The 14,890-nt window shown below is 43.1% G+C and overlaps 1 protein-coding gene across 2 annotated transcripts in view; it reads right to left on the reverse strand.

Annotated features, from left to right (window-relative positions):
• GRIA3 (glutamate ionotropic receptor AMPA type subunit 3) overlaps positions 1-14,890 on the reverse strand; it is a 145,957-nt gene that overhangs the window by 44,313 nt on the left and 86,754 nt on the right. For both annotated transcript variants that reach the window (XM_053955517.1, XM_053955516.1), the window contains exons 7-10: positions 13,803-13,970; positions 10,517-10,621; positions 9,431-9,538; positions 8,080-8,286 (exon numbers count right to left, since the gene is read on the reverse strand). In XM_053955517.1, coding sequence (XP_053811492.1) covers positions 8,080-8,286; positions 9,431-9,538; positions 10,517-10,621; positions 13,803-13,970 — 588 coding nt within the window. The remainder of the gene's footprint in view (positions 1-8,079; positions 8,287-9,430; positions 9,539-10,516; positions 10,622-13,802; positions 13,971-14,890) is intronic.

Consider the following 14,890-nt stretch of genomic DNA (forward strand, 5'->3'; position numbering starts at 1 on the left):
TACAGCTGATCAGAGCATCGTGGGCTTGGTGCCTGCTGGTGCTCAGCAGCACCGTGCAGCCATCCTGGAGCACTGCTCAGGGTTTGCAGACCAAAGCCAGTGACAGCCTTGTCAGACGAGGGCTGGCCCTCCCCACAGCTGCCTCTCTCTGCAGGGTGCCCATTTGCACAAGGTTTGCTCCAGCCACCCAAGAATACCTCTCGACAGTTCATACCAGCATGTGCAGCTACAAGGTATGTGCACAAGTTCACTGCTTGGAATAATCTGATAAAACCATGCCTGTGCATGTAAGGAAGCCACTTGGAAATCTTGGCCCTGGGTGCCCCCTCTGACAGCCCTGCTCAGTCCCTTTTGACAGTCATGTGTACTGGGACACTGCCTTTCCCCTTGAGTGGCCCTTTCCTCAAGGAGAAAACCTCAGCTCATTTGTGGCCACTTACTGCAAAAATCTAGCTGAACGTGGTTTGAATATAAAAACTGAAAATGCCTTTGGATGTCTGGATGTTTACTGGCTTTGCAGATGAATGTGTTCATCACCTAAGTAAGGGAGAGACTGGAGGGGAGGATATGGGTAGAATGAGGTAACATCTTTGCAAGATGTTGGAACTTGTTCACTGAGGAATTCCCCCAAAACATATATTTCTCTTATAGCTGCTGCTTGTTGAGCTCCTGTTAAATACCAGATGTCTGCAGTCAGGGTGAGATTCACACAGAATATCAGTTTTAAATGTAGTCAGAGTCCACAGCCAGCTGGAAGACTAAGCACTTTGACCGTGCCACTGTACTTCCTGTTGAACTAATGAGGTACTTACAAATTAATCCTTATTAGAGCAAGCTTAATGGATCAGCACCCCTATGGAGACTTAGCAATGGCTCCATGTGAAGTGAAGCTTAGGTGGGAGGCAGGTGCCTTCCCACCAGGCACTTCTGCACATGGACTGCAGCCTTGGAACACTCCGTCAAGGGAGGGAAAGGTGCTTCAGCTGTAAGAGCATTTGGTTTCTGAAGCATTTTCATGGACTTGGAGAATTTTAATTCTCCCAAAGTAATATTTTAATTTCTAAAGTAGACATGGTGGAACTCTTCTGAAGTGCTGATGCAGCATGCAATAAGGTCTGTATCTCCTTCATGCACAGCTGAGTTCATGCAGGATGTTCCTATGGGGGATGAAGCTGATGCTGAAGCACAGACAAATCACTTGTTAAAGCCCTGATTGTTACCATGTTCCTATCACACAGGGCAGATTTCTTTGTAAATAATTTCAAACTGCATTATAATATTAAATGGGATACAAATACTAACTTTACTGAAACATCTCAATCTTCCTGCTTTCCTACCATCCTTACCAAAGGCATTCACTTTACTGGAAACACCAAAAACCACCCTCATCCTTTAGTGAACAAATGGTTTCTGCAGAGGGAACAAGCATGGCCACACAGGGTCTTGGGAAAGCAGGGCACTGATTGACCAGCTACAATCCAACACCCAAATCTGGTTGCCCACCACTTCCCTGAATATTAATTGCACTAGGGAGATTAAAAAACAGTTCTCTCTTTGCTTATTTATTTAGAGATACAGTATTTGAAATGGAGAGCTTATGGAGAGCTCTAAGCACCCTAAAGGATCATTAATAACTGCAGCACTGTTGAGAATTTCCCTCCCTGTTATGGCTGCAGATAAGCAAAACCCATACAAATTGAGCTCGATTAAAAAGAACACAACTACAAACATGCCCTTCTTCATAGAGAACTGGAGAAGGGTTTAAGAACCTCAACAACTGAGCTTTGCTAATCACTCATGACTAATGGTGTTTCAAACATCATCTTCACTGCATTTGAGCCGGGCGAGAAATGTCATGGATTCCTCTGAGGCTTGTTCTGTCTTTGCCTACTAGTGTGGGAGGGATGGATTTAGAGAGGACAGGCAGCACAGAGGCACTGCCCACTCTGCTCAAAGATGACCCCAGGGAGCTGCAAACCTCCAGACTCTTATGGGGAGGGAGAAAAAAAATAGCAAATGGAAATACTCTTCTACATGGAGAATGAAAAATGATAAGGTGTTCCACCTCTGTAATCCAGACGGAGGAATGGGATTCTTCTGCTTACAGACCTACTGATGACTCTCAAATTCAAAGCTGTGCACTAGAGACAGTGAGAGATCTGGGCTGTGCTCCTGCCTGCACAGGCTTTGGGTCACTCCTGCCTGCAGAACTAAACACCTTCTTTGCTCGAGGGTCACTTTTCAAGAAGTGGGTCTGGACTGCAGTCACTTTGTGTGATGGGAAGCCAGGCAGCACCCCAGCTCTGTGCAGACTGGAGCAGAGGGACACTGACCGACTTCCATCGGCAGTTGAACCTCTGCACACCCAAAAAGTGCTGAATGCAGGTACACGGGGGCACCAGAAGAGACTGCACTGCAATGGTGATTGTCTCAGTGCAGTCTGAGGTTCCCAGGTACCAGAAAAGAGCATCAGACAAAGCAACACATCACCTGTGGTATCAGCTGGTAAGAGCTACCTTTGTAAAGGCAGTGCAATGTCCCCACGGATATTCAGGGTGTGTTGAGAGGCCAGGTCATGGGGGCAATGTGGTTTTAACACATTAGCTCACACTTATTTAAAGCCAACAGGTCATACCTGACTAGCAACATGTTGCATTGAAGCATTAATGTGTCCTAGCTGAGCAGTGTGAAAAGGTATTAAGGTGTTAAAATGGCAGTTGGCCTTGTCTGCCACAGTTTGTCAAACTTAAGTCCATTTGTGATTTCTGTGGATGCCCACAGCTCATTCTGACACACTCCTGCCATTCACAGATGGAGATAAAAAGGGTACATCTGCTTTTGGGGCTGTGGACATATGTGTGCTTCCTCTGTCTGTGCTTGGACTCAGGTCAGCCAAAGCCCAGGACCACGGCAGTGTGGCTCTGTGCCAGGGCTGTGGTCCTGTCCTCCAGCACAGCTCAGCCTGGCCAGGGACCCCACATGTGTGCTAGTGTACAGGACAAGGGTCTGTCTGAGCTGCAGGGCAGCAGCATCACACAGCTAGGGCAGCTAGCTAGCTTGGGGACCTGCACCTGGGCTTCCCCCCTGCAGAAACCAGGAGTGAGGAGCAAAGGACAAGCTTCACCCACTCAGGCTCTGCCACAGACTAAGAGCATGTGGGAGATTTAAGGAACAGTAGGAATTGAATTAGTCTGCCTCTCTGCTATGATTCAAAGGCTGTATGTGCCACCTTTAGTATTTCTCCATGCTGCTGGTAGAGCCAGAGAGGCCAGCCCCACACGGGCTGGGTTACTCTGCAAGGCAGGGCGATGTGTCGGCGGTCCCGCTCTGACAGACTGCGGAGGCTGCTGTGTTCCGGGGACTGCCTGTCCTTTACATCCCTGCTTCATTCCTTTGTGCTACTTTACATATTGAGAGGTTTTTATAAAGGCTTGTTTCAACCTGAGCAGAGTTTTAAAGGCTGTAAGGTCTGGCTGCTCTTTTCATTCCCAAAGCATTTGTAGTTACAATTAAGATCTGTGTTAAAACTACTGTCAATTAGCCTCGGCGCTGTGAAAAGCATCAGGCCCGGGGAGGGATGGCTTCCCCTGGCTGAACAGGGAAGGAAGAACAGCAGCCTGCTTTAAAAGGGGAAGAAGAAATAAAAGCCTACAGAAAGAGGCTGACCCCAAAGAAGAGAAAAGACGACTGTCTAGTGCTCAGCAGCTGGTGGGTACAAAGCCCCGAGCTCAGGGGCCGAGGGAGGTGCTGCTGCTCCTCAGCCCCAGCCAAGGGCACGTCCTCAGCCCGTGGGTCACTGCAGGACAGCACTTGCCTTGCTGGATTGCTCTGCTGGTCAGATTTAAATAGCAATTCAGTCTCTTGGACTAAGAATGATTTAGCTACTTCCCTTCTGAAATGTCCAGGAAAAATGCTTTACGTATTTTCTATTTTTATTTTGTTGAACATTTCCATTATTCTTTGGAAATTTCTCTTAGTTTAAAAAAATAACATTGCTTGAATGGCTATCTGGTAGGATGAAGAGTTTTATTTTGACGCCAGAGTGAAAGCGCAAAATTAAGTTTTTTTTCCAGCCTGAACTGACACTTTTTGATTTATGAAAAACCAAATACATTTCCTTTTATACCAAATTTCAATATTATTATTAATTAGTATTAAAATTATCATTACTACTACTATCACTAACATTTAAAAATTGCTAACAGACCACAAAGCTCTGTTATTCCCTCTCCAGCTCTCCAACCCAAGACTGCTGGGTTCTTCTGCCTGAAGCAAAGGCTTTGGGGTTATCTGCTCAGGCAGAATTCCTTGCCTCCAGGGCTGCCATCCCTCTGCAACCAACTGCATTGGCATAGCCTCTTGCAAAGCCACAAGGAAAGGCCCAAGGGGCACAGATGAGATTGTCCTTGACTTCAGGGACCCTACAGTACAGCAGACTTTTATGCCCTCCAACCAAACCTGATGTGATACGAGACAGGGGAGGGAGAATTTCTAATGGGAAGCATTTTAGGGTGTAAATGGCAACGTGTAACTCTAGAGACTGCTCCAGTTGGCCCAGCTAATGCCGACCTCCAGTGAGTCTTACACTGGGGTCAGGGCTGTGCCACCCTCCAGACCTGCAGCACGGTGACACACCACCCCTGGTGCTTTGGGTACAGCTCAGTGCAGACTGAGGCCCCTCCCCTGCAGTGTCTGGAGGCTGCCTTTTCTCCCCTGACTCCGTGCTGCATCCCATAGGAATCGAGAGCAATAGTAACACTGAACTGGCACAACCCAAACATTAAATACAGTTAATTAGGGTTTTACCATTAAAATGACAAGCCATTCATTTCCCGTGATTGTGCTAAGGGCAATTTTAGAAAGGAGCTGCATGCATGGGGCTATGCAAAAAAGGGTTCAGTATTCAAAAAACCGGCTGAGGTGCCCCAGCAGTGCCAGGTGGTGGCAAGGAGGCTGCTGGGTCAGGAATATGCTGTATTTGACAAATGACTACTCACTGCTTATCACTTGAGACAAATGCAATCTACAGGATTGTGTTTCTGCCACAGCTCAGCTGAGCTGCTGGATAACTGGTACCAAAACCAATCAGGCCCCTTTCATCCTACCAAGTCTATCTTCCATAGATGCTAACAAAGGTACTTAAAATCTAATCTGCCTCTTGTCTTCCCAAAATGGAATCCAGAGGAGCCAAATTTGAGTAATTTTGCTGACAAGATTCACAGGGGCATTATGCTAACATAGTTTTAGTTCCCTAATAGAGTTTTAAGCCCGTGAGAGATAAAGGAAAGTTAGCACGTAAATGAGGCACTTGCTCCAAATAATTAGCACTTCTAGAGTACTTCTCATCTTCAAAGGGCTTAGCGCACATCCTTGTGAGTGTGGTACACAGCCCCCTCTCAACGGATGGAGGAAGAGGGCAAGGGTATTTCACAATGTTTGCAAATAGAGCTGGGAAAAGGTCTGGAGGGCTGGGGAGGTTTATACTCAGAGCTCAGGGGCTGTTTTCCCTGCTTCCAGAAAGCCAGGTGGATTTCCATGCAGCTTGCAAGCTCAATTCAGCTGGGCAGTTTGGGGAGCTGGCTCAGCAGCACGGGGCTGGAAGCATTAACTTGGGTCTGCACTCAAACCTCACGGGACACATCTGACCTTTGAATAATTGAGCATTGCAGCGGAGAGGCTTCAGTAACAAAGCTCACAGCATGAGTACAGGAACTGTTGGGGGTCAGGGAGGGAAACATTCCTCAATTTTTCATTAATGAGAAAACACAGATGAAAACTGTGCTCAGAATACAAAGGAACTGACCTTTTTGCAGGGGAAAAGGAGAATGGTGGGTGGTTTTGGGGTTGTTTTAAGGAATGGTCTGTGGTGCCTGCAGGGCTGGTTTTGCTGGTGTGGAAAGGTCACAAGTATGATTAGGGCTAAGTTTAATGCTAAGGAGGCAGAGCTCTCTTGAGTTAGGCTGGTCCCAAGAGGCTGTGGAAAAGGCAGCTGCAGCCAACCTGCTTATCACACATTGGTTTGGGTTGGAAAGGACATTTAAAGATCATCTAGTTCAACCTCTCTGCAGTAAGCAGGGACATCTTCCACTAGTTCAGGGTGGTTAGAGCTCTGTCCAGCGTGACCTTCAATGTTTCCAGGGATGGGGCATCCACTGCCTCTGTGGGCAACCTGGGCCACGTTCTCAGCACCCCCACAATGAAGAATATCTTCCTAATTTCTAATCTGAATCTGCCTTCTTTCAGTTTAAAGTCATTCCTCCTTGTCTTATGACATGACCCTCTAAAACATCCCTTTCCATTTATCTTATAGCCCCTTTAGGTATTGGAAGGTGCTATATGGTCTCTTTGGAGCCTTCACTTCATCAGACTGAAGAGTCTCAACTCTCTCAGCCTTTCCTCACAGGACAGGTGCTCCAGCCCTCAGAGCATCCTTGAGGCCCTTTATGCAGGTGGATCTTGTATGGCAGCTGCACAGACTAATCTTACTGGGCTCAAGACACAAAAGCTGTAGCCCACATCACACCTTTCCTCCCCTCGTGCTCTGACTGTTAGCAGCAATTTGAGGTTCTCTTTTGCCATGCTTTTCCCACATGGTATGGTTATTTTTTAAGTGAATGAACAAGTTTCATTGCTTGTCACTTGCAAGTACATCAGAAGGACCAGAGCTCACAGATTACAGCTGATACTCTTGCTATTTCTTGAACCACATACAGAGCAACGGAGGGTATAGGTTTCCAGTGCAATGTAATTTGCTTGGAACTAAACTAAACCTTTGCTTCAGAGGTTCTCAGTGGACCTGTGTTCTCTAAGAGAGCAAACTTCAGTTTCCCAAATTGCACAACTGAGGCAGGCAGAGTTCAGAAGATTTGCATAATGTCAAACCTCAAAGCAACAGGGAAGCAAAGAAGTAATCCAAGGGTCCAGAACCCTGTTTACTTTCTGTAATCAGTAGATTTCCCTCCCTGCCACAGTACAATACAACAAAAACATTGTTATTTCTATAAAACATTTTCAAGTACAACAGGCTACCAATTACGTAATAAAGCATCAGGACTGACTGCTCCAGAGAAAGAAAACTTGTGAAAATCTAGCAGTTACTTAAAAAAGACTGATTCATTGGAAAAGAATTATCTCACCAAACATTTTGCAAGAATGATGATGCATTATCCCAAGGAAATTTTGAGGTGACTTTTAGAAATTACACTCAACCACAGAACAAAAGGATGCGATTGAAATATGCGCTTCTGTTCAGATATTTTTAATAAAGGGAAGCTTGTTAAAAATAAACTGCAAAAAAGATTTGGGCGGAATCACAAATCATCTCATTAGCATTTGAGGAAAAAAAAGATGAAATATCAGCTTGAGAAGTCTTTTCTGCAAAGCCAATTTTCTCCCCCTTCCATCTGGTTTAACTGTATTCCAAAATTTTCATTTTCAAAGAAGGTTCTAAAATGGCAATTCCGGACTGTTTTTGTTCTTACTAAACAAAGTGATGTACACCCAATATAGAAATATAAAGAAGAATGCAGTGAATTAGCTTTTTTTTTTTTTTTTTTGTCTGACAGTTGATTTTTGAAGCCAAAACCAGGGTTTAAAGAGAAAAAACATGTAGGTGATTTCACACCTGTATTGCTTCTTACCCTGAAAAGTAACCATGGAGTTAAATGGGTCTGGTCAAAACCACAAACCAAGATCAGTGACCCAGCATCCCAGATCAGACCTTTAATGAGAGGGACACCCCCCCCCCCAGCATTTAAGAGACTGATACAGAAAAAGGAGATCTGGCAAACGAAGAAGCAGCATATAAAGACCAAACTGGAAATTCTGCTATAAACAAGAATTTGAAGTTTGCCCAATGTTACTTCTCAGCATTTTGTGGACTCTGATTTGGAGAACAGCAGTAAAAAAGTGACACTAAATGAAACAATTAGGAAAGTAGACTATAAAGATGGCAATACAAAGAAATATCTAGAATTTTACAGGTGGTATTCAAACAGATGATCTTTATTTTGCAGTTTATTAACTTTGAGCATAATTTTTTTATAAAGAACATTAAAATGAAGGTTAAGAGAAACTTACCCCATAGACCAGTTCACCCACCATGCCATTCCATATCTTAGTCTCAGGGTCCCTAGCTCCATATTTCCCATCTCCAACAATTGACAGTTTGTATTTTATTCCAACATGTTTTGCTATTTCAGAAGCTAAGTCTACACAATATCCTTCATATCTCTCATTCCCTTCTAGTTGTTCATGGTTTTTCTTATACATTACATATGGTGATTCCTTTGAAACAAAAGTAAAGATCAAAAGTCTATGAATGTAAAATACAGCTGTAAACCACACAAAATGAGAGCTGTTATTATCCTTTATATTACTGGCAAATATTTACAATATTTCCTGCTTTGGTACAGAAATTAGAAAGACTTCTGCAGCATAAAAATCCTTGGCTGATCCTACAGCCACACATACTATTGACTGTATTCCTAGTAAGGAGCCATTGAAGACAACAGGACTTTTTAACAAAGTTACACATCTGTTTGCAGAATTAGGCCTGATTAGACAGTCAAGTAGCACCACTGTAGCAATAATTCAAATTTTAGTGTTTAAAGACTGACATATCCAACACCTGTACCATCACCACAATTTCCTAAGGCCCCAGTGGCCAAGAATGGGGCTCTGATGGAGATATTTCAAAGAAGCCTAAGGGAAGCTTAGCACTTTTTGTCACTGAATTCCCTTAGCCTTCTTGGAAAATTCTAGTTGAAATGCTGATAACATCTCACTAAATCCATAGGAGTATAAAATACAATGCTTCAGTAAACAGCATAGAATTAACTCATGCTTATTGGACTTGTAAAAAGCACAGAAGTCCCAACGAATGCTGTACAGAGCAGATCTGTAGAGGTGTTGGGACTGACACAGGTGCTGCTGCTCATGACACATGAAGAGCTTTGCTCCTTTGGAATTGCACAGGAAAAGGCTGCTTTTCACCCACTGCTAGAGCAGTTCCAGTTCTCTACAGGCTGCATTGTGCCACCCTTACTCAGTCCACAGGGGTTGAGTTTACAGGAGCTGTACCTGAGTGAGGGGTGCAAGATTTGACTCTACAGCACAAAGGCCAATCTCTGTGCTCATTTACATGCATGCATAATAACTTCACTTAAATGAGGCACTTAATTGAGTTCAAGTGTCTGGGAAGCAGCAAAGCACAATGGTGAGCTCAGTGAGCTCCTCCTGTGAGCAGACTTACTGATACATTAAATTAGCAGGGTCAAGCCCTCAGAACAGCTCTGGAAGATACTGAACTTTCCAGTCACTTGAATTCACACAGTATTCAACATCTGCCTCCTGACAAGGTGCCTAACACACCTCAGGAGTCACGTGCCTTGTTTCCTACATACAAACACACTACAAACATAAAACTTACCAAGATGGTAGTGACTACTATAGTTCTGTTCTCCACAGATGAACTGTCATTAGAGGGCAGCTGATCTAATGCTGGCACATATCTTTCATATTCATTCCAATAACCAGCCTATAAAAATGGAGATTGTTACCTCATTACATACCTTTACAAGGAGTCTGGTACCTGGACATGTAAGAGCAACTATCAAAACGTAAGACTTTGTAACATTTCTCACTCACTGTTTTTGTCATTAAGGGACTACATTAACTTTACATCCATTTCCTTAAAGAAACAATGTTCTCAAGCCCAAGAGCAAATCAGCACAAGCCAAATTTAAGTGAAAGTATATATTAAATTCTCCTTATCTCAATTCACATCAGTATGGTGCCTGTGGAATAAATTCTCATATATCCACAGCATAAGAACATACTACAGACAAGAAGAGAAACTGCACAGCATTCTGAGTAAAATTCTCTGTTTTTGCGGCTTTATCCAATACAGCCCCTGCAGACCTGAGCTGGCTTTAGATGCACAGACATCATTGGCAATGCAGGCACAGCTGCATTATCTCCAGTGTGGGACACAAAACCCTCTGTGAGCACGAGGTGACTTTATCAGCTGGCCGGTGCTGACCTTTGGCTGCATCACTGGGCTGTCAAAATAGCTTTTGTATTTCTGCACAACACAGAAGTAACACTGTTCTCTTCACCCCCGAGTGGCTGGGCCATTTTTAGAGGTACTTGGTATGGCTCTAAAGCCCAATATGGAGAGGGAGGGAAAGATGGACAGGAATTTAGAAGATAGGACTAAGCACAGGACCATGACAGCAGGTATTATGCTTGGCAGTGAAAAAGCTCCCAGAACGGTTTTAAGTGAAAAAGTTGCGTTTGAAGTTGACATGGAAACCAGTGAAGATGTTAAGCAGGGTGAGTGGTTTAGTCCAGGAACTCAATAAACAAGGTTCCTGGGATAGGGAAGACAGCATGAAGGGGGCATTCCTCAGGACCTTGTTATTACACTGCATCCCTAGTAGTTTTGAATTTCGTTGGTTTGTTGGAATAAATATTTGAGATAGTGTGAAATCTGGATCCATGTCTTGAAACTCACCTTCCGTGATCCAGCAGCTTTCATTTCATACACATCAATTGTGTAATTTGTTCTTCGCCCATAGGTGTCAAACTGGATGTTCCCTGTCATTCCTTGAACTTGCACCTTGAGGGAACAAACAGAAAAGTATTTTAATAAAAGATTCACTTTATTTTTTATCTATGTAAGGGACTTGTACTGCTTCTGACACAGACAGTTGTACTGTTCAAAACAACCCCAGTCCCCATTCTCTGAGTTCCAGCTGTAAATACTTAGCACTCAGCTGGTGACCCAGAGTGAGCTGCATTTAAATGAAATTATCCCTGCAGGTATGTTAAATGTAAGAAAGTCTGATCCTGCCATGCTTGGTCATACTGGGTTCACAAGTAGAGAATGGAGCATCAGCGAGGCACAAGCAACAATTAGTGCAGCTAAACCCCTCACAATATGGCACAGAGTGATCTGCAGTACAGACCAGAATGGCATATCATTGCTCATTCTGGGAAGTGCTTTATTTTAAGATCAGTCCCAGTGTAGGAGAAAAGAACGAATGTCTTCTCTGAATGAGCACAGACAATTGTCTCTACTGCTTATGGGGTTTTGGTCTCAGTCAGGATGGATGGGTGTACAGACGGTAAGTCATTATCATTACCTACTCACATGAATCATCTGAAGGGGAAGTATAAAGTACTTTGTCTCAAAAAAAAAGCCTTTCTTATTTCCCTGTATGAAAGGATGAGGTATTTTCGTTTATCACTTATCAACACTGACAAGCTGTCTCTCAGGCAGAAAAGGTACCAGTCTCAAACTTCAGTAGGGGAAAATTAGCTTTAATATTTAGCAAAAGCTGTAGACGTTACAGGAAGAGGTGAAGCTAGACTAGTCAAAGGCAAACTGTTCAGGGCTGGTGACCAATCTGCTGGTCACTGTTAGAGATGAGGTGCAAGGCTACATAAAACAAAAATTCCATGGACCCCAAATTATCCAGTGAGCCAAATTCACACTGACATACAGGGAGTTTCTTTTTATCAGTAAGTGGATTTGAACCTTCTTTAAAATAGTTTATGTCACTACAGGGGCTGGAAAAAATCAGAGGTATTCCTGTTTCCAGAAAGCTAGAGAGATGAATTGCACTTTGAAAAACAAATTTGACCCTAAGTGGTCTTACCAACTGTTGACTGAGCAAATGTATTTGTAGGGTAGTTGACACATAAGTTGCATCCAGATGTGAGTTGCTGTGCCTGCATCTGGCATTTACTGGGGGCTGTCTGTCTCCCTTAGCACAGCAGTGACTGGGTGTCTCACAGAGCTTGTTTCACTGGCTCCATCCTGATGCCCACTGAGACATGATCTTCATGCACTGGACACCTTTTGGCTTCAAATTTAATTTGTTTCTCTTTGGTGGGAAAACTCAGCACTTAGCAAAACCTGGCTGCACTGAGGCAGAAGGCTTGCCAGGACTCAAACACTTTTGGTGGCAGCATGTGGAGGCAATTGCAGAGTGACTGCAAGTGTCCAGATCAACAGTCTGCCACTGACCAGATGTGTTAGAACCAGCTTCAGAAGCAAAGATATGCACAGTTTTCAAGGTTGTTGGGAAGAAGTTTCAAGTAATGTTAATTATCTTGCCAGTAAGATGACTATAGTGAGGCACTGGACCTTCTGGTGGCACAGGATAGATATTTCAAGGATCTCTTGGAAAAAGCATTTTTATCTGAGTTGATGCTCAGAGTGGAGAGGAAAAGTTATTAAATCATTGGTTTTTTTTTTTTTTTTTCCCTGAGCAAAGATTCAAGATCATTGTCTGCACAGAGGGGAGAAGGTGATGGACAGGACGGGTACTGGAAGGCCATGTGGGATGATCTTGGGTAGCTCTCGTTTGAGGTATGGAAACTTTGCTTACATGACTCTGAATAACTAAAAACATTCAAGGCAGCCAGCTAAAAGTCAATCTTCTGCATTTTTTGCCAATCATGCCTTTTTATATCTTTTTAATATTTTTAATAAGTTCTCCTAAATAAGGGAGTGTCCTATTGCAGTGTTGGTTTTCTCTATTGACATGAATACCTTATATATCAGTACAGCACAAATTCTTTAACTATTGTGAAGACTGAATTTAGTTATTTCTCTTCAAAAGTGTGCAATGCTACACTAATGAATGTGCAGTGAGGGTATATGTTAGGAGGTGAAAAAATGGCATAAAAAAAGAGCTCTGGCTCTTTTTATGTGAGACTATACCACCTCAGTTTTAAGAGTGATTTAATCTGATTATAACCATCCACAACTCATTATAATATTGTGATACCATCCTCCCAATTTGGTAGCCGAGAAAAAGCAGCAATTAAGCTAAGTGTATGAAGATTGACCTAGGATTTGTTTTCACCTAACACAGGCTTAGTTCTGTTTTCACTCACTCCAGTTCTATGTCTGCATTAATATAATCAATGCTAACAGGTTTGTTTGAGCGTTACTTGAGCCAGATTAAAAGCAGCAATCTTGTCTTCTGTATCTACAAAAACATTATCCAATTTTTCCTGCTGTCACTTGCTTAAACACAAATAGCAGACTAAAAAGAGTTAAAAATCAACAAAATTAGGGACATAAGTGAGGTAGGATCCCATGCCATAACTAGTGTTAGGGATAAAAATCTGGCCATGCAGAAGGTAATCTGGCTGCGTGCAAAGTTATGCCAGGAATCAGAACTGGTTGGAGGCTAAACTGTTCCCAGGTTCAGGCTGGTGCTGAGATTTACCAGTACTGCTGTGACCAACAACAATTTCTCCACTGTTTTAAACCAATCTATATTGATTTTTTACTGGCAAATTATCAAAACTGCACACATGCTTTTAAGTTCATAAACACATCTATCCCTGCAAGAATTATAACACATGTACCAAAGACCCAGTCTAGTTCTGTTAGTCAGATTTGCAGGCTCACCCTGACTTTAGAAACCCCCAATATGTGTTTGATTGCAAAATGGCTCATGCTCACTCTCCTGGGAAGCTGGGGTGTTACAGGGGAGCTGAGGGATTGTAGGTGCTCTGGTGGGGACAATCAGGCAGCTGCTGCATCAGTACCAGAGAGATCTTGGCCAAAGTTTTGAGAGCTAGTATGTTATGCCTTGCCCTCTATTGAATTTATCTTATCCATCCTTTGAAGTTCATAATTAACTTTGTTTTTACTTTGCTTCCCCTGAGGAGCTGCAGCTGTTTGTGTGAGCACAGAAGCTCTGTGTACACAGAGCAGGACACAAGCACTGTGTACAGAATTGCTGCTGTTGCTCTTCAGCCATTATCTTTGCCCTTACCATTTTCAGTGCTCTTTCTATATCAATTCCTTGGCTCCATGGCACTGCAGGGTTAGCCAGGCAGTCTCCAGCGCTGCCTCTCCTGGAGACATCCACACGCTGCCTTCGGAGGTACCGGAAAGCCTCTGCTATCACCAGGACTGCGTCATGGGTCAGTGCAGATGTGTACTGCAATCGATACAAAGAAAATATAGTGACAAACTGCAATTTTAGAATTGCCCCAGGTATCACATCAAGTCCTCCTCTTTGTTAGAACAGAAGAATCATGCTTGCTGTTCAGGGCTGGTGACTGATCTGCTGGTCACTGTTAGAGATGAGGTGCAAGGCTACATAAAACAAAAAATCCATGGACCCCAAATTATCCAGTGAGCCAAATTCACACTGACATACAGGGAGTTTCTTTTTATCAGTAAGTGGATTTGAACCTTCTTTAAAATAGTTTATGTCACCACAGGGGTTGGAAAAAATTGGAGGTATTCCTGTCTCCAGAAAGCTACAGAGATGAATTGCACTTTGAAAAACAAATTTGACCCCAAGATATCTTATCAACTGTGAACCCTTTGCTTGCTCTCTTGCTTGTCCTTCAGCTGCTGCTTTGTAACAATTCTACCTATTTCAATTAACAAATTAAAAATATTTTGATTCTGTATAGCATACAGCAGCAAAATAAAAATACCAGTTCATAGTTGCATAAAATTTCAATTTAATTGGAAACTTGCTCATCTAGATGAGCTTACTACAAATGTCTGCAATTCCGTGCTGAACCATACTGATACCAAAGGAAAGCTCATATTGGAGTTTTTGCATTAGGTATTTTTGTTTGTTTTTAACAAGATTGCCAAGAGAGCTTTGACTTGAAGTTAGCATAAATAATTTCTGTTTCGATCACAATCCTGATTAGGTAGCATCTGTGGCAAGGAATAGATAAGATTACTTTCCTTAGAAAACAGCTATACAAGCAAGTAATCACAAAATACACTTTGGGCATTACATCACCTTGGTAATTCACCATCTGCCTTCCCTTACTCCATGATAAATCTGCAGAGGGTGGTAAGATCTGTGGAGTAGCAGCTCTTGAACAAACCCCC

The sequence above is a fragment of the Vidua chalybeata genome, chromosome 14 (assembly GCF_026979565.1).
Source record: "Vidua chalybeata isolate OUT-0048 chromosome 14, bVidCha1 merged haplotype, whole genome shotgun sequence".
Taxonomy (NCBI): domain Eukaryota; kingdom Metazoa; phylum Chordata; class Aves; order Passeriformes; family Viduidae; genus Vidua; species Vidua chalybeata.